This window comes from Gymnoscopelus braueri (assembly GCF_963280865.1).
Source record: "Gymnoscopelus braueri genome assembly, chromosome: 13".
NCBI classification, from domain to species: Eukaryota; Metazoa; Chordata; class Actinopteri; order Myctophiformes; family Myctophidae; genus Gymnoscopelus; species Gymnoscopelus braueri.
The window spans coordinates 5,269,371-5,282,564 of NC_137615.1; the positions used below are offsets into that span (position 1 = coordinate 5,269,371).

The 13,194-nt window shown below is 41.6% G+C and overlaps 1 protein-coding gene across 1 annotated transcript; it reads left to right on the forward strand.

Annotated features, from left to right (window-relative positions):
- Nucleotides 1–3,862: 3,862 nt before the first annotated feature.
- On the forward strand, nucleotides 3,863–12,408 carry noxo1a (NADPH oxidase organizer 1a). Its single transcript, XM_080446629.1, has 8 exons — nucleotides 3,863–4,006; nucleotides 5,628–5,708; nucleotides 5,835–5,907; nucleotides 6,339–6,525; nucleotides 7,254–7,456; nucleotides 7,586–7,711; nucleotides 8,116–8,233; nucleotides 10,405–12,408. Exons 1-8 carry the CDS (start codon nucleotides 3,935–3,937, stop codon nucleotides 11,318–11,320), a joined length of 1,776 nt encoding a protein of 591 aa, XP_080302755.1. The 5' UTR covers nucleotides 3,863–3,934; the 3' UTR covers nucleotides 11,321–12,408.
- The last annotated feature ends 786 nt before the right edge of the window (nucleotides 12,409–13,194 follow it).

Genomic DNA, 13,194 nt, shown 5'->3' on the forward strand with positions numbered 1-13,194 from the left:
TCCTTACAGTCTTTGGTTAAAACAATACAACCCAGAGTAAAATAAATAAATACTAATCTTTATATTTTGATTAAATATCATATATAGCTGTTATTCGACCCCATGCTGTACTGCCCTGAACCTGATGAAGGCCAACTGTGGCCGAAACGTTGTGCCATGTAATTTCTGTGTTTAGTTTTTTTTGTCTCCGCCAGAGGTGGAGAGTATGTTTTCGTTCTGTCCCGCTGTGTGTCCCCCCCCCCTAGCCAAGCTAACATTGGTCAAGCTTCATGTGACACGTGACAATATGTTGTCACCAATGCTTTTGATTGGCTAGCGAGACGCATGACGAAATAAAATCCTATAAATAGGTGTGTCACTTCAAAAAGCCATTTATGTTATTTGAAGTGAGGTAAGACAGGATCAATCAGTCTTGATTGGAATAGTACCTTCCAGTACAAATCACCCGTCCGTCCGTCCGTGCGTGTGTGTGTCCCTCTGAGAACACCTAACATTGGTCAAGTTTCAAGTTTATATGTAATATAAATATATAAATAGCTTAGACAGGAACAGTACTATCCAGTACAAACAGAGATCACAGCTGAGATCACACAATGAAACTAACTCCCATTACGCAAACTGAAGAAGCAGCAAATCATCGTCTGAAACCTGATGAAGAAGCAAAGGCGCAGAAGGCCAAAGCTAAGAAACAGAGACAAAGAACACTAAACAGAGACAAAGAATCCCTAAAATGACAAAAAACGAAGACGAGCCACAAATGCTGACAACATGACACAGCAAAGATTGCTACAATCTCTGGAAGAAAAAGTACAAGAGTCTGTAAAGAACATCGAAAGGAAAAGAAGAACATTCCCAGAAAACTATGGTTAAAGATAGGGTAAGTGATTTCATTTGATTAAAATAGCACGGGTCTGCTGGCGGAGACTTGTGCTCCGAGGAGCACATTTTCTAGTTTTAATACTCTTTTTATTAGATTTTTTTGTAACATGACAATCACATCAGAGTATAACCAACAACTATACAATATAAAACAAGACAGGACAATGACAGATAATTTGATAAATGTTCCAGATGAGTTCAAATAAAATATATAAAAATAAATAAAAAAATAAACAGTTGTACAAACATACAAACAAAAACAACAGACACTCTTGCCCCCAGCTCAAATCGTGTCCTTCTCTTTCCCTTACTCCCTCTGTCTCCTTAAACAACAGTATTATGTTTCAATGATCACGTAATTTCTGCGTTTTAAAGTAAACTAAACACTTTTGCTGTTGTGCGTACTTTCATTCTTTTGAAACTGTCACTTTGTGTCCACTGCACCAGCAACGACCTGGACGTGCACAACCCATTGTTTTGAACTAATGACCTGAATCTGTGTCAAATAAGCTTCACACCAAACAATGTGTAACCTGAGATAAAAGAGCCAGAGAAGCACTTCATCACTCAGCATCCTATCAACACATTGGAAACAATCTCACATACACAGTACACACCAGTGGTGGAAAAAGTACTACAATTCTTTACTTAAGTAAAAGTATCAATACTGCAATATAAAAATACTCTGTTACAAGTAAAAGTCCAGAATTAAAACTTTACTTGAGTAAAAGTACAAAGGTATTGGCATCAAACTGTACTTAAAGCAAAAGTACTAAATATTTGAATGTACTTAAAAGTAAAAGTACTAAATATTTGAAAATAGCAGATCTACAAGCTCACAACGCGTCGCGATGCGACACGTTGTGAGCTTGTAGATCGGCTATTTTCAAATAGCCTAGGTATAAAATAGGGCTAAAGTGGTTAATGTATGTTTCATTATATCATAGTTTATATCTGAAAAGTAACTAGTAACTAAAGTTTTCAAGTAAATGTAGTGGAGTAAAAGTACAATATTTGCCTCTGAGATGTAGTGGAGTAGAAGTAAAAGTATTGGAAATTGGAAATACTCAAGTAAAGTACAAATACCTCAAAATTGTACTTAAGTACAGTACTTAAGTAAATGTACTTAGTTACTTTCCACCACTGGTACACACTGGCACCATTGTTGACATTTCATGGCGGTAAGGAAGTAGGCTAGTGGGTAGGGATGGTAAGCCTACGCCTACTCTACCCAAGCAGACCAGTTGCATGATCAAAGGAGAACATCATGTCCCTCTTTGGGGGAGTATGGAGACCCATAGAAAAATACTTCTTATCAATATAAATCACCACAGCTTGCAGTATTCAAATTTAGACCAATAATCCACAGGTGTTGCTGTGTTTTTGGTTAAACCAAAAATCTTTAGTATATGGGGCTTAAATATACTGTTGCTGTTTGACACACACACACGCACGAACGCACGCACGCGCACACACACACACACACACACACACACACACACACACACACACACACACACACACACACACACACACACACACACACACACACACACACACACACACACACACACACACACACACACACACACACACACACACACACACACACACACACACACACACACACACACATACACAGACGCTGCATGGATCTGCGTGTGTGTGTCTGTGTCACACCAATGTGTAAGATAAGTTAAAAAGAAAAGAGATGCACTTCAGTACTCAGCATTTTTATCAACATATTGGAATTATTCTCACCTATTGCCACCATTTCTATTTAATGTGCAATGCATCATATTAATGTTGATACAAAGAAAGAACACATGTCTGTCCCTATACTCCCTACTGGCAAGAAATGTCAATTCATCATCAACAAGTTCAAACTGTCCATGAAACACAAAACTGATAAGAATGACAAGACCAAATGAACAGACTTTCAACCCAAATGAACAAACTCCCACCAGTGAGATCAATACTACTGTAGCCTGTTTCAAATGTGGAAAACGTCATTTTGTATGTGGGTTGAAACATTGATGGCAGAATGAAATACCTGTGACCAAATCTTGTATTCAAATAAAACATTGTTACATATTCTGGAAGGTAAAACCATTATTTTAAGTGACACAGTGACAGGATACTGCTTGGTTGTTATTCGTTTACATGAGGAAGCAGACTACCTGAAACAGTTATGCTCTCTATAATAACATCATAAACATCATCATTATAAATTATGATAATGTGTTTATTATGTGTGTCCTGACAGCTATCATATGGTCTTTAGTCGCCTCACCTAAACGGTGTGTTGGCATGACAGTTGGACTATAGCCCACTGTACTGGTACAACTTATTTACAGTATTTCCAATTTTCAGTACTTTTACTTCTACTCCACTACCTCTCAGAGGCAAATATTATACTTTTACTCCACTGCAATTATTTGAAAACTTTAGTTACTGTAGTTACTTTGTAGATTTTTATTATTATTACAAAACATACAGTTACCACTTCAGCCCTATCCACAAGTTTCCTAGGGCAGTGGTTCTCAAACCTTTTCATGTCAAGGACCCCCTAAATTATATGTATTTGGCCACGGACCCCCATCTCAAATATTTTGTTCCAGGGACCCCCAGATGCAAAGATTTGAGTTACAAATGTTTGCTTTAAAAATATATATAATAAATATATATATTCAAAGATTTCCACGATAAAAAAAAAATAGCAGATCTACAAGCTCATAGCGCATCACAATGCATCACGATGCGACGCATTGTGAGCTTGTAGATCTGCTATTTTCACAATATTTATCTGTTGGGGGGGAAAAAAGTCATTTTGGGGGTGAACTATCCCTTTAAGCACACGTGGTCTACTCCCACATGGCCCCGCCCCGCCCCCAGGCACCTGTAGGAGGCAGGAGCCCAGCCTACAGCCTATAAAATCACCTGTCTGTCTGTGCGGAGCATCACTTCACAACCTCTCTGTCTGTCTTACACCAGGTCTACCGTCTGGAGTCTCTGTTCATCTGGAATCCTTTACCTTCACGTTTTGTCTAACAGGATGGCGGATCTAGGGCCGAGGTATCCTATCAGTGTCCGGGTCTCTGGAGTGCTGCTGCATGAAAAGACCAAAGTAAGTATATTTATAAGTATATATTCCAATCTGATCTTAAAGGTAGGGTATTAAAGTGATGTTTTTGGGGTTAAAACAAACACTTTTTTTGTTAAAAGGTTAAAGCACTATGTTCTGATAGTAGTAATAATCATTGTGCTATAGATGGTGTCTGTTCAGTAACTTAAAGCCCCGTTTGGAACCTCATGTTCCACTGTAGCTCAGTGATGAGGTCCCGCTGTCTCGGGTCTCGGCATAGGTAGTATAGTAGAGTCCGTCCAAACGCAGTGAAGATCAGCTTTTTTGCAACATCGTATCCAAAAAGTAAATGTAGTTCGAGATACCTACAGATGTTTGGCATTTCGCCGGAAAGTAACATTTTACAAACGGGCTTGAAAAAAACGTTTAAATCGCTTATTTATTCAGCCTGTGCTATATTTTCCCATCAATCTGGAAGAACCCCCGGCGGCAGGTGTCAGTACTGCTCCCGATTCGGCTACAATGGGGAAAACATGGCCACAGGCTGACAGACTAAATAAGTGATTTTAAACGGGTTTTTTCAACCCCGTTTGTGAAATGTTACTTTCCGGTGACATGTCAAACATCTGTAGGTGTCTCGGACTACCTTTACTTTTTGGATACGATGTGGTGAAAAAGGTGATCTTCACTGCTTTTAGACGGACTCTACCTCCGCCGAGGCCCGGTACAGCGGGACCTCATCTCTGAGCTTTAGTGGAAGTGAGGTTCCAATACGGGGCTAGTCAGTAACTAATCAGGGGCTAATCAGGAGCCTCCCTGTATCTCCAGCTCTTTGATAAACAGATGATACAATTTATCAGCCTCATTTTTATAGTGATCGAATTTAGTTGAGTTCTCTATCCTGATTGGATAAAATTGGTATCCTGACCTGAAAACAAAGTATTTTCTGTTTATGAAAGCGCTGGAGAGACATGGAGACCCCTGTAACCAGTGGTGTAAAGTAACTAAGTACATTTACTCAAGTACTTTACTTAAGTACAATTTTGAGGTACTTTTACTTTACTGGAGTATTTCCAATTGTCTATACTTTTACTTCTACTCCACTACATCTCAGAGGCAAATATTGTACTTTTACTCCACTACAATTATTTGAAAACTTTAGTTACTTTGCAGATATACATTATTATATTATAAAACATACATTAACTACTTCAGCTCTATATTATACCTAATCTATTTGAAAATAGCCGATCTACAAGCTCACAACGCGTTGCATCGCTATTTTCAAACATTTTAGTACTTTTACTTTTGGTACTTTAAGTACATTTTGATATCAATACTTTCGTTCTTTTACTCAAGTACATTTTTATTTCTGGTATTTTACTTGTAACAGTACTTTTACATTGCAGTATTGATACTTTTACTTAAGTAAAACATTTGAGTACTTTTTCCACCACTGCCTGTAACTGAACACTCTATAGTAATGAGTACTACCAGCATACAGAGCTATTTAACACTTATTTTAACCAAAGAAAATCACTACCAAACATGCAAAATTACGAATTATTATTAGTAGTAGTATTCATTTTCTTGAAATGCTACTTGATTTTCTGCAGGATTTCCTGTTCTAATACAAATGTTCATAATTTCCATGTATTTGCAGCTGTATATGTCGCAAGTGCTCTGGTCAGATCAGAACAACATTGCAGTTTACCGAAGCTTCGAGGAATTCAATGTGATTCACGTAAGTACCAACTGATGCAGGCCTACAGCCACACAGTAATGTTTCAATGCTATTCTAGCCAGAAGTTCACGTGGCAAGTTGTATTGGCCTATGCATAAATCTATATTGTTTTTTTTTACATTGCAGAAACGGATGAAGAAAATCTTTCCGCCTGCCAATGCACTGACGAAATCAGACAGGACCATCCCCAAGTTTCGAGGTAGGTTGTTGTTTGTGAGATTTGTCTCCTGTTTGGTTCCTGGACCAAGGTTTCAAACAAGCTGAATGCAATTAGAAACTGAGTTATTAATAAGAATAACAAAACGAATAACTTGTTTTTTTTCGACCATGGATATCATAGGTTTTGTAGAAATATTGGGCCTTAAATGTACATATTATTGTATGACTTTGGCCCCTCATTTATAACATAAACGTAAATATAAAATAAAAAATAGCCTAAAATGAGTGTGTATATATATGGACATTTATAAAAGAAAATCTCAAGATGCATGCACATTTTTAGCGTTGCTTTTATCTAGGTTCTTTTTTTGGGCTTATTTTTAAATGCATATGCACTGAGTGGCACCCGATGTATGAAGGTGTCGTATAAATAGTTTGACTGACCGATGTCTCGTGTGTCTTTACAAACAGACGTGAAGATGAAGGGGAAACGTGTGAAGAAGAAGGGGGCGAGCAGATCCGTCCTCCGCTGTAAGCTCCTGGAGAAGTACTGCAACGATCTGCTGAGCTGTGACCCACGGGTCACCCAGAACTCAGAGCTCACCCAGTTCTTCCACCCGAGGGACCAGGACCTGCAGCACGACTTCACCAAGAACAGGTAACCGACGACCTTCTGGGGAAATGGCCCTACTTTAGGGCAGTGGTTCTCAAAGTGGGGTCTGGGCAGGGGGGTCCCCAGCAACGTTTGTTAATGCAGCGTCAAAATCATTTGAACCCCTTTATCCATATATTTTACTTTGGCTAATTTAAAAATGGCAGATATACAAGCTCACAGTGCGTCAGTTCGTGCCACGCTGTGCTATTTAAACAATAATAATAATCTTAAAGTATTGGAAAATGTTGACTACTTTTGCATTTTTAAACACAAATCTTCTCTTCTGGGGGTCCCTGGCACAACATTTTCAGATGGGGGGGGGGTCTGCAGCCAAATGCATATCAATTTGGGGGTCTTTCACAACTTTGAGAACAACTGCTTTAGGGTGTACTTCACTGTCTTCCCTACTCTAGTCTTGCACCCAAAATGTCTTCATAGAACTAGTTTCTGAACCTTTTTTCTTCGCACATGCACGTTTTTTTTCTCTCCAGACATTCTAACCACTGAAGTCCCTGTGATGTAATAGCGTAAATGGCAGATCTACAAGCACACAATGTGTTCCGATGGGACGTGTTAGCTTGAATATTTTTTTGAAAAAAATTTACCGACAAAGCCTTGTGATCTATGGCGCAAGACCAAGGCCCTGTGAACTTGGTTGGGGAACCCTGTTAGGACACAAACGTCATGCTGTGTTTTTGTTGACCTGTGGCTCTCTCTCATCGTCTTTACAGCGTCATGATCGTGCCGTCGGACGAGGTGGAGGGACAAGGCGGAGGAGGCCGCGCTCACGTCAACCACGCCACCAACATCACACAGCCCTTCGTGACGGAGACGTACCGCTGCGTGGCGGCCTTCGACACCAAGGACACCAAGAACCGAGCCTTCAAAGTGGCCGTGGACGAGAGACTGGACGTGCTCATCAAAGACCAAGCAGGTGAGAGAGATCATCATCATCATCATCATCATCACACCCCTCCTTCATCCTCTTCGCCCTGCTTCTTTTTATACAATGTCATAATGGTGACCCAGCTCTAATCTCACCTGTTTGTTTATGTGTTGCCAGGTTGGTGGCTGGTGGAGAATGAAAACAAAAACATGGCTTGGTTCCCTGCTCCCTACCTGGAGAAGGTTGTCGATGATGACGGTGGGGATTATGAGGAAGATGATGTGGACAGTGCTCAAGGAGGAGGTAAGGCCCTACCAACACTTAAAGGTGGTGTATATTCTGATAGTAAGTATTGCTATAGAGTAACGTGGGGGGTCTCTCCAGATTTAGTAAACAGAAAACAAATTTTTCCAGGTCGGGATGCCAATTTTATCCAATGAGGAGCGAATTCATACAGGATAAACAAGTGAAATTTGGAGTGATGACTCAAAGAAATGGCGCAGACAAAATTGTAACTGCACCAGCGTTTCCTCTATAGAATTACTATCAGAATATAGAGCTTTAACAAAAGAAAAAAAAACTTGTTTTAACCAACAATTATCACTTACCCTACCTTACAAGTAAAACTCTGCCCTCTAAAACTGTGTATACAAGTGATATCGCTGTACTCTGTGATGTCATACGTGTCACATGTTGTCCACCTCCAGGTACAGAGTACATCGCGGTCAGGACCTACAAGGCCACCAAGGGGGACGAGCTGTCGGTGGAGATCGGCACGCAGGTGGAGGTCCTGCAGAAGTCTGACAACGGCTGGTGGCTCATCAGGTACGCTAAATATGCTTCTAAAACCATGTGGAATTTATCATATCATTAGGTACGCTAAAATGCTTCTAAAACCATGTGGAATTTATCATATCATTAGGTATGCTAATATGCTTCTAAAACCATGTGGAATGTATCATATCATTAGGTACGCTAATATGCTTCTAAAACCATGTGGAATTTATCATATCATTAGGTACGCTAAAATGCTTCTAAAACCATGTGGAATTTATCATATCATCAGGTACGCTAATATGCTTCTAAAACCATGTGGAATTTATCATATCATTAGGTACGCTAATATGCTTCTAAAACCATGTGGAATTTATCATATCATTAGGTACGCTAATATGCTTCTAAAACCATGTGGAATTTATCATGATGTTGCTGTCGGCGCAGAAACCTCATCTTTTACTATTTGTTTTTTTCGTAAATGAACGCCCTGCTTGATCATACTACAGCGTCGCCCCAAAAAATGGCAGATCTTCAAGGCTCGAATGAGCTTTTTCTTTGTGCCTGTCATGGAGGTGAACAGACTTTTGGCGTGTAGTTGAAGCGGCGGGGGGGCGGGTGGGGAGAGTCAGCGCACTGAAGTCGAGGCACAGACTACTGTGTTGTTGACAGACAACGGATGCACGCTTTATGAGAAACGACAAAAATAAAACCTGGCAAAACAGTTGCGTGCATTAGCACAAGATGAGGATAAAGGAAACATTCAGTCTAAATGTCCAGTAATTCGCAACTACTACCACTACTTTTGTATTTGAAACTTTAAATTGCAACTGTTTTGACAATATTTTTGTTGTTTCTCATAAAGCGTGCATCCGTTGTCTGTCAACAACACAGTAGTCTGTGCCTTGACTTCAGTGCACTGACTCTCTCTCCACCCGCCCCCGTGCGCTTCAACTACACACCAAAAGGCCGTTCGCGTTATGGACATTGGTCATCAAAAGGACTGTTCGTCATTAGATGTCTATCTTTTCGACAGGCAAGGATGCATAGTTGTCCAGAGACGGCAGCTAAGGCATTTGATTATGATCAGTGACAGGAGGAGACTACATGTCATGCACAGATAACTCTGCAAAGTGCAAACGCATCATTATACGCTAAACAGGCTAACGATGCACCATGAGCCTTGCAGAAACAAACATTGCAACAACATGAGGACTGACTGCTCTCTATTGTTCTGAATGAATAGCATGCATTGTTCTGCTCCGGTTGACTTCACACGTCTGAAGCAAGCTGCAGACTCTAGCTGTAGATTATATTCTCAGAATATATTGCATAATATTATTTCAGAGAAAGCCAGAGGTACATTTTTTTTTTTTTTTGCAAATGCGTTGCTTTAGTGCAGACACAGTGGTGCACAGGAGACAGCATTCACCTCATATGTCTAAAACGGTTACTTTCCAGGCTTCAAATTCAACAATGGCAGATCTGCAAGCTCAAAACGCATCGTTTTGAGCTTGCAGATCTGCTATTTTTTGATACCTTTGAGTGATGCTGTATGATCAAGTAGGGCATTAATTTATGACAAAACGCAAAGTTAAAATCTGGAGATAAGGGGTTTCTGCCCCAAAAGCAATGATATATATATATATATATATATATATATACACTCTGTGAGTTACCCGAGTCCCTCAAGGGTTCTATAGACCAGATCTGACTGTTTGTAAACAAACAGGTATTTCCAGGCAGAACCGTCTATGAGAACATTAGCTACAGAATGTCTAGTTTGTCAACCTGTGGACATTTAGAACAAAATAATATATTACTAATAGTCAGTAACAATTATCATAGTGTCCTGTTCTTCCAGAAATAAGGTTAATGAATAATACGCTGCTGGCGTTCTCTACCCGGAAATACATTTTTGATGATGATTCAGTCTATACTATAGGCCCCTTTTACCTTTACACCTCTACAAGGCTCACAGAGCTTGTAGATCTGCTATTTTGGAAAATTTGTGCAAATCTTTGAATATATATGCAAACCTTTGCAACTCAAATCTTTGCTTCTGGGGGTCCCTGGAACAAAATATTTGAGATGGGGGGTCCGCGGCCAAATGCATATAATTTTGGGGGTCCTTGACCTGGAAAAAGTTTGAGAACCACTGCGTTAGGGAGTCAAGTGGTTAACTACCAGAACTCTGACCCTCTCTTCTTTCTGTCCAACAGGCACAAGGGGAAGGTGGGCTACGTCCCAACGCTGTTCCTGCAGCCTTACACTAACCCCTGCAACCGCATGACGCAGATGCACAGCAGCTCCCTGGACCTGTCCTCACGACCCAGCGCCTCGCCTCCCGGCGTCCTCCAGCACAGCCACTCGCTGGAGATCCCAGAGAACCACCAGCGGGTGCCCGGCATCAGGCTCCCCTCCTCCTCCTCCTCGTCCAACGAGCTGCTGCTGCCCCCGGCGGCGGTGCAGAGGTCACGCTCGCTATCCGCCACCGACATGATGCCCGGCGCTCACCAGCTCCAGTTCGTGATCTCCAGGGCCAATACTAGCCTGGGCGGCGCCGGCAGCATGCTCCCCGTGGGGGCCAGCACTCCCGTGGGGCGCAGGGCACACCTACCCACCAGTCCCACCACGCCCGTCATCACCGTGGAGATGGACGACGGCGGGGACCGGCGCTGGACCGGCCAGGCGCAGGTGGACAGCGAGGACAGCTTCGGAAGCGACAGCAGCGAATTCAGCATCAGCGGCCAGAGCTCCGACTCGGCCGACTCCAACTTCAACCTGAGCTACGGCGACCACGCGGCGGCCGACGAACCGCCGCAGCAGCAGCGTCTGTCTCTCAGCTACAACCCTCCCCCGACGGGCAGGCAGTCGTCTCTCAGCTACAACCCTCCCCCGACGGGCAGGAGGTCTCGGCAGACGACTGGCTCGAGCGGCGGCGGCAGCCACCATCTGAGCCCCAACTCAGGGGGGCCGCTGATGCCCGCCACCTCGGACCCCAGCCTCTACAAGCGGCCCACCTCTCCCCGGGTGCCGCCCAGACCCAAGGCCCAGGAGATCCTCACCCGCTGCTCCACGGTCACCCGGAAGAACCTCTCCAGAGCCGGGTCGCCCGCGCCGATGATCATCACATGATCATGCCCGTAGATGTACTGAGTTGTACGAAATGCTACTGAAGCAACCGCTAAACAGAGACTGTTAATTGACATACAGTAGTCTGGGTTCTATTTGCTGAGGGGTGGGGGGGCACATCCATGCCTTTGCTTTTGATCTCCTCCTCTCTGGCCATCGGTGGGGATTTATCCCTGCTTCTGGTCAGGCAGACTGAATTGCATCCATGCATTTCCTTTTGGTAAATGTAGACTGTCTGATACAGTACGTTTGGCTTTTTTTTTTTTTTTTTTTGATAATCTCTAATCTAAGTCATCGCTGACTGGTTAGAGCCTGTCTGGGGAGCCGCTAGGCACCGGGTTGTCCCAGGTTCAATGCCAGACCAGTAATGTGACGAAGTGTCCCTTAGCCCCTTAAGTGCTCCGTGCTCCTCCGTGGGCAGCACTCACTGGGTTAAACTGAATTTCCCCCGCGGGATTAAAAGGGTCTCATTTATTTAATTTTTTTAATTTCTTTTTTGTTTTACATGTAATTTATGGCCACCGCGCCCGATAACACACTGAAGCTGCCTTAACCCATTTAAAAACGTCATATTTTTTTTTTATTTCTTTGGCTATTAAAAAATAGCAGATACACAAGCTCATGGAGCTTGTAGATCTGCTATTTTTGAATAGCCAATGAAATAAAAAATGACGGATGCGTTCCCCGTCATAATGGGTTAATTGCTTTGCTGTCACGTTGTTTGCAGTATGATTTTTATTGTTCTATTAATGTATTGATACTAGGATGACCTGATTCACTGTCATGAGGTGGTGATCAGGTTCTGTGTACTTTTCCTTTTTTTTAAGTTAATTGTATTAGCGTGACCGGCGTTTTTCATTTTAATCACTTAAAGTTTCTTAAATCTACTTAATTATTACTGCATGCATGCAATTGTCGTTCTAATGACAGGCTGCATTACTTATGAACAAGATGATTGTCATTAATAGTTTAGGATATGTAAATTATTTCCATAGTGGAAGTGTTTGTTCAGATTGTGTAAAAAGAGTAGATCTGATTTGTCTATCAGACCATCAAAAAGTTACGAATTTCTTAAGTGTTTTACATTAAATGCAACCATGACCATCTAAATTCTGTGTGCGTTCACATTATTCGAGAGTGACTTCATTGAATCATTTATTCTCTAATGGTGACTTTCATTTTTCAGACATTTAATGGCCAATACTGTAACTCTATCAGGCGTATCTACCCTGTGTACCTAAAATGTGTAACCCAAATATGTCCACATTTTGCCGTTTTAGGTATTTGACTTGTTAGTAAGTAGTTGGGTTTTTTAGTTAGGCTTAAACTAGGTATGGTATTCTTAAACACTAGGTATTTTGCATGTTTTTGTGGGGACAACAGCTGGAAATTAGCTTCTAGCTAAATCCGGCATGTTTACATGATTCATTTAACCTTCATGTATGGAATGTTCCTTAACGGGCCTTGTTCCATCTAAAGAACAGTGGATTCTAACATATTTCTCAGTCGGTCCATCATTTTCCTGTTCATACATCTGTGTTGGTACCTTGCTGTTGCATAACCACTTGAACCAAATACTTTGTTGACTGGCGTCCCTCAGGGGTCTATACTAGAACCCCTCCCTTTTTTTCCCTCCTCTACACCAATCTCTTCGCCGAAAATAGCCAATCCACACACTCACAACCAGTGGTGGAAAAAGTACTCCAATGTTTTACTTCAGTAAAAGTACCAATACTGCAATATAAAAATACCAAGTAAAAGTCCAAAATCTAAAATTTACTTGAGTAAAAGTACAGAAGTATTGGCATCAAAATGTAAGTACTAAAATGTTTGAAAATAGCCGATCTACAAGCTCACAACGCATTGCGACACGTGAG

Coding starts and splice junctions, on each gene's coding strand:
- noxo1a (XM_080446629.1), top strand. CDS start 3,935: ATGGCGGATCTAGGGCCGAGGTATCCTATCAGTGTCCGGGTCTCTGGA. Junction 5,709..5,834: donor AGGAATTCAATGTGATTCAC/GTAAGTACCAAC, acceptor TTTACATTGCAG/AAACGGATGAAGAAAATCTT. Junction 6,526..7,253: donor CACGACTTCACCAAGAACAG/GTAACCGACGAC, acceptor TCGTCTTTACAG/CGTCATGATCGTGCCGTCGG.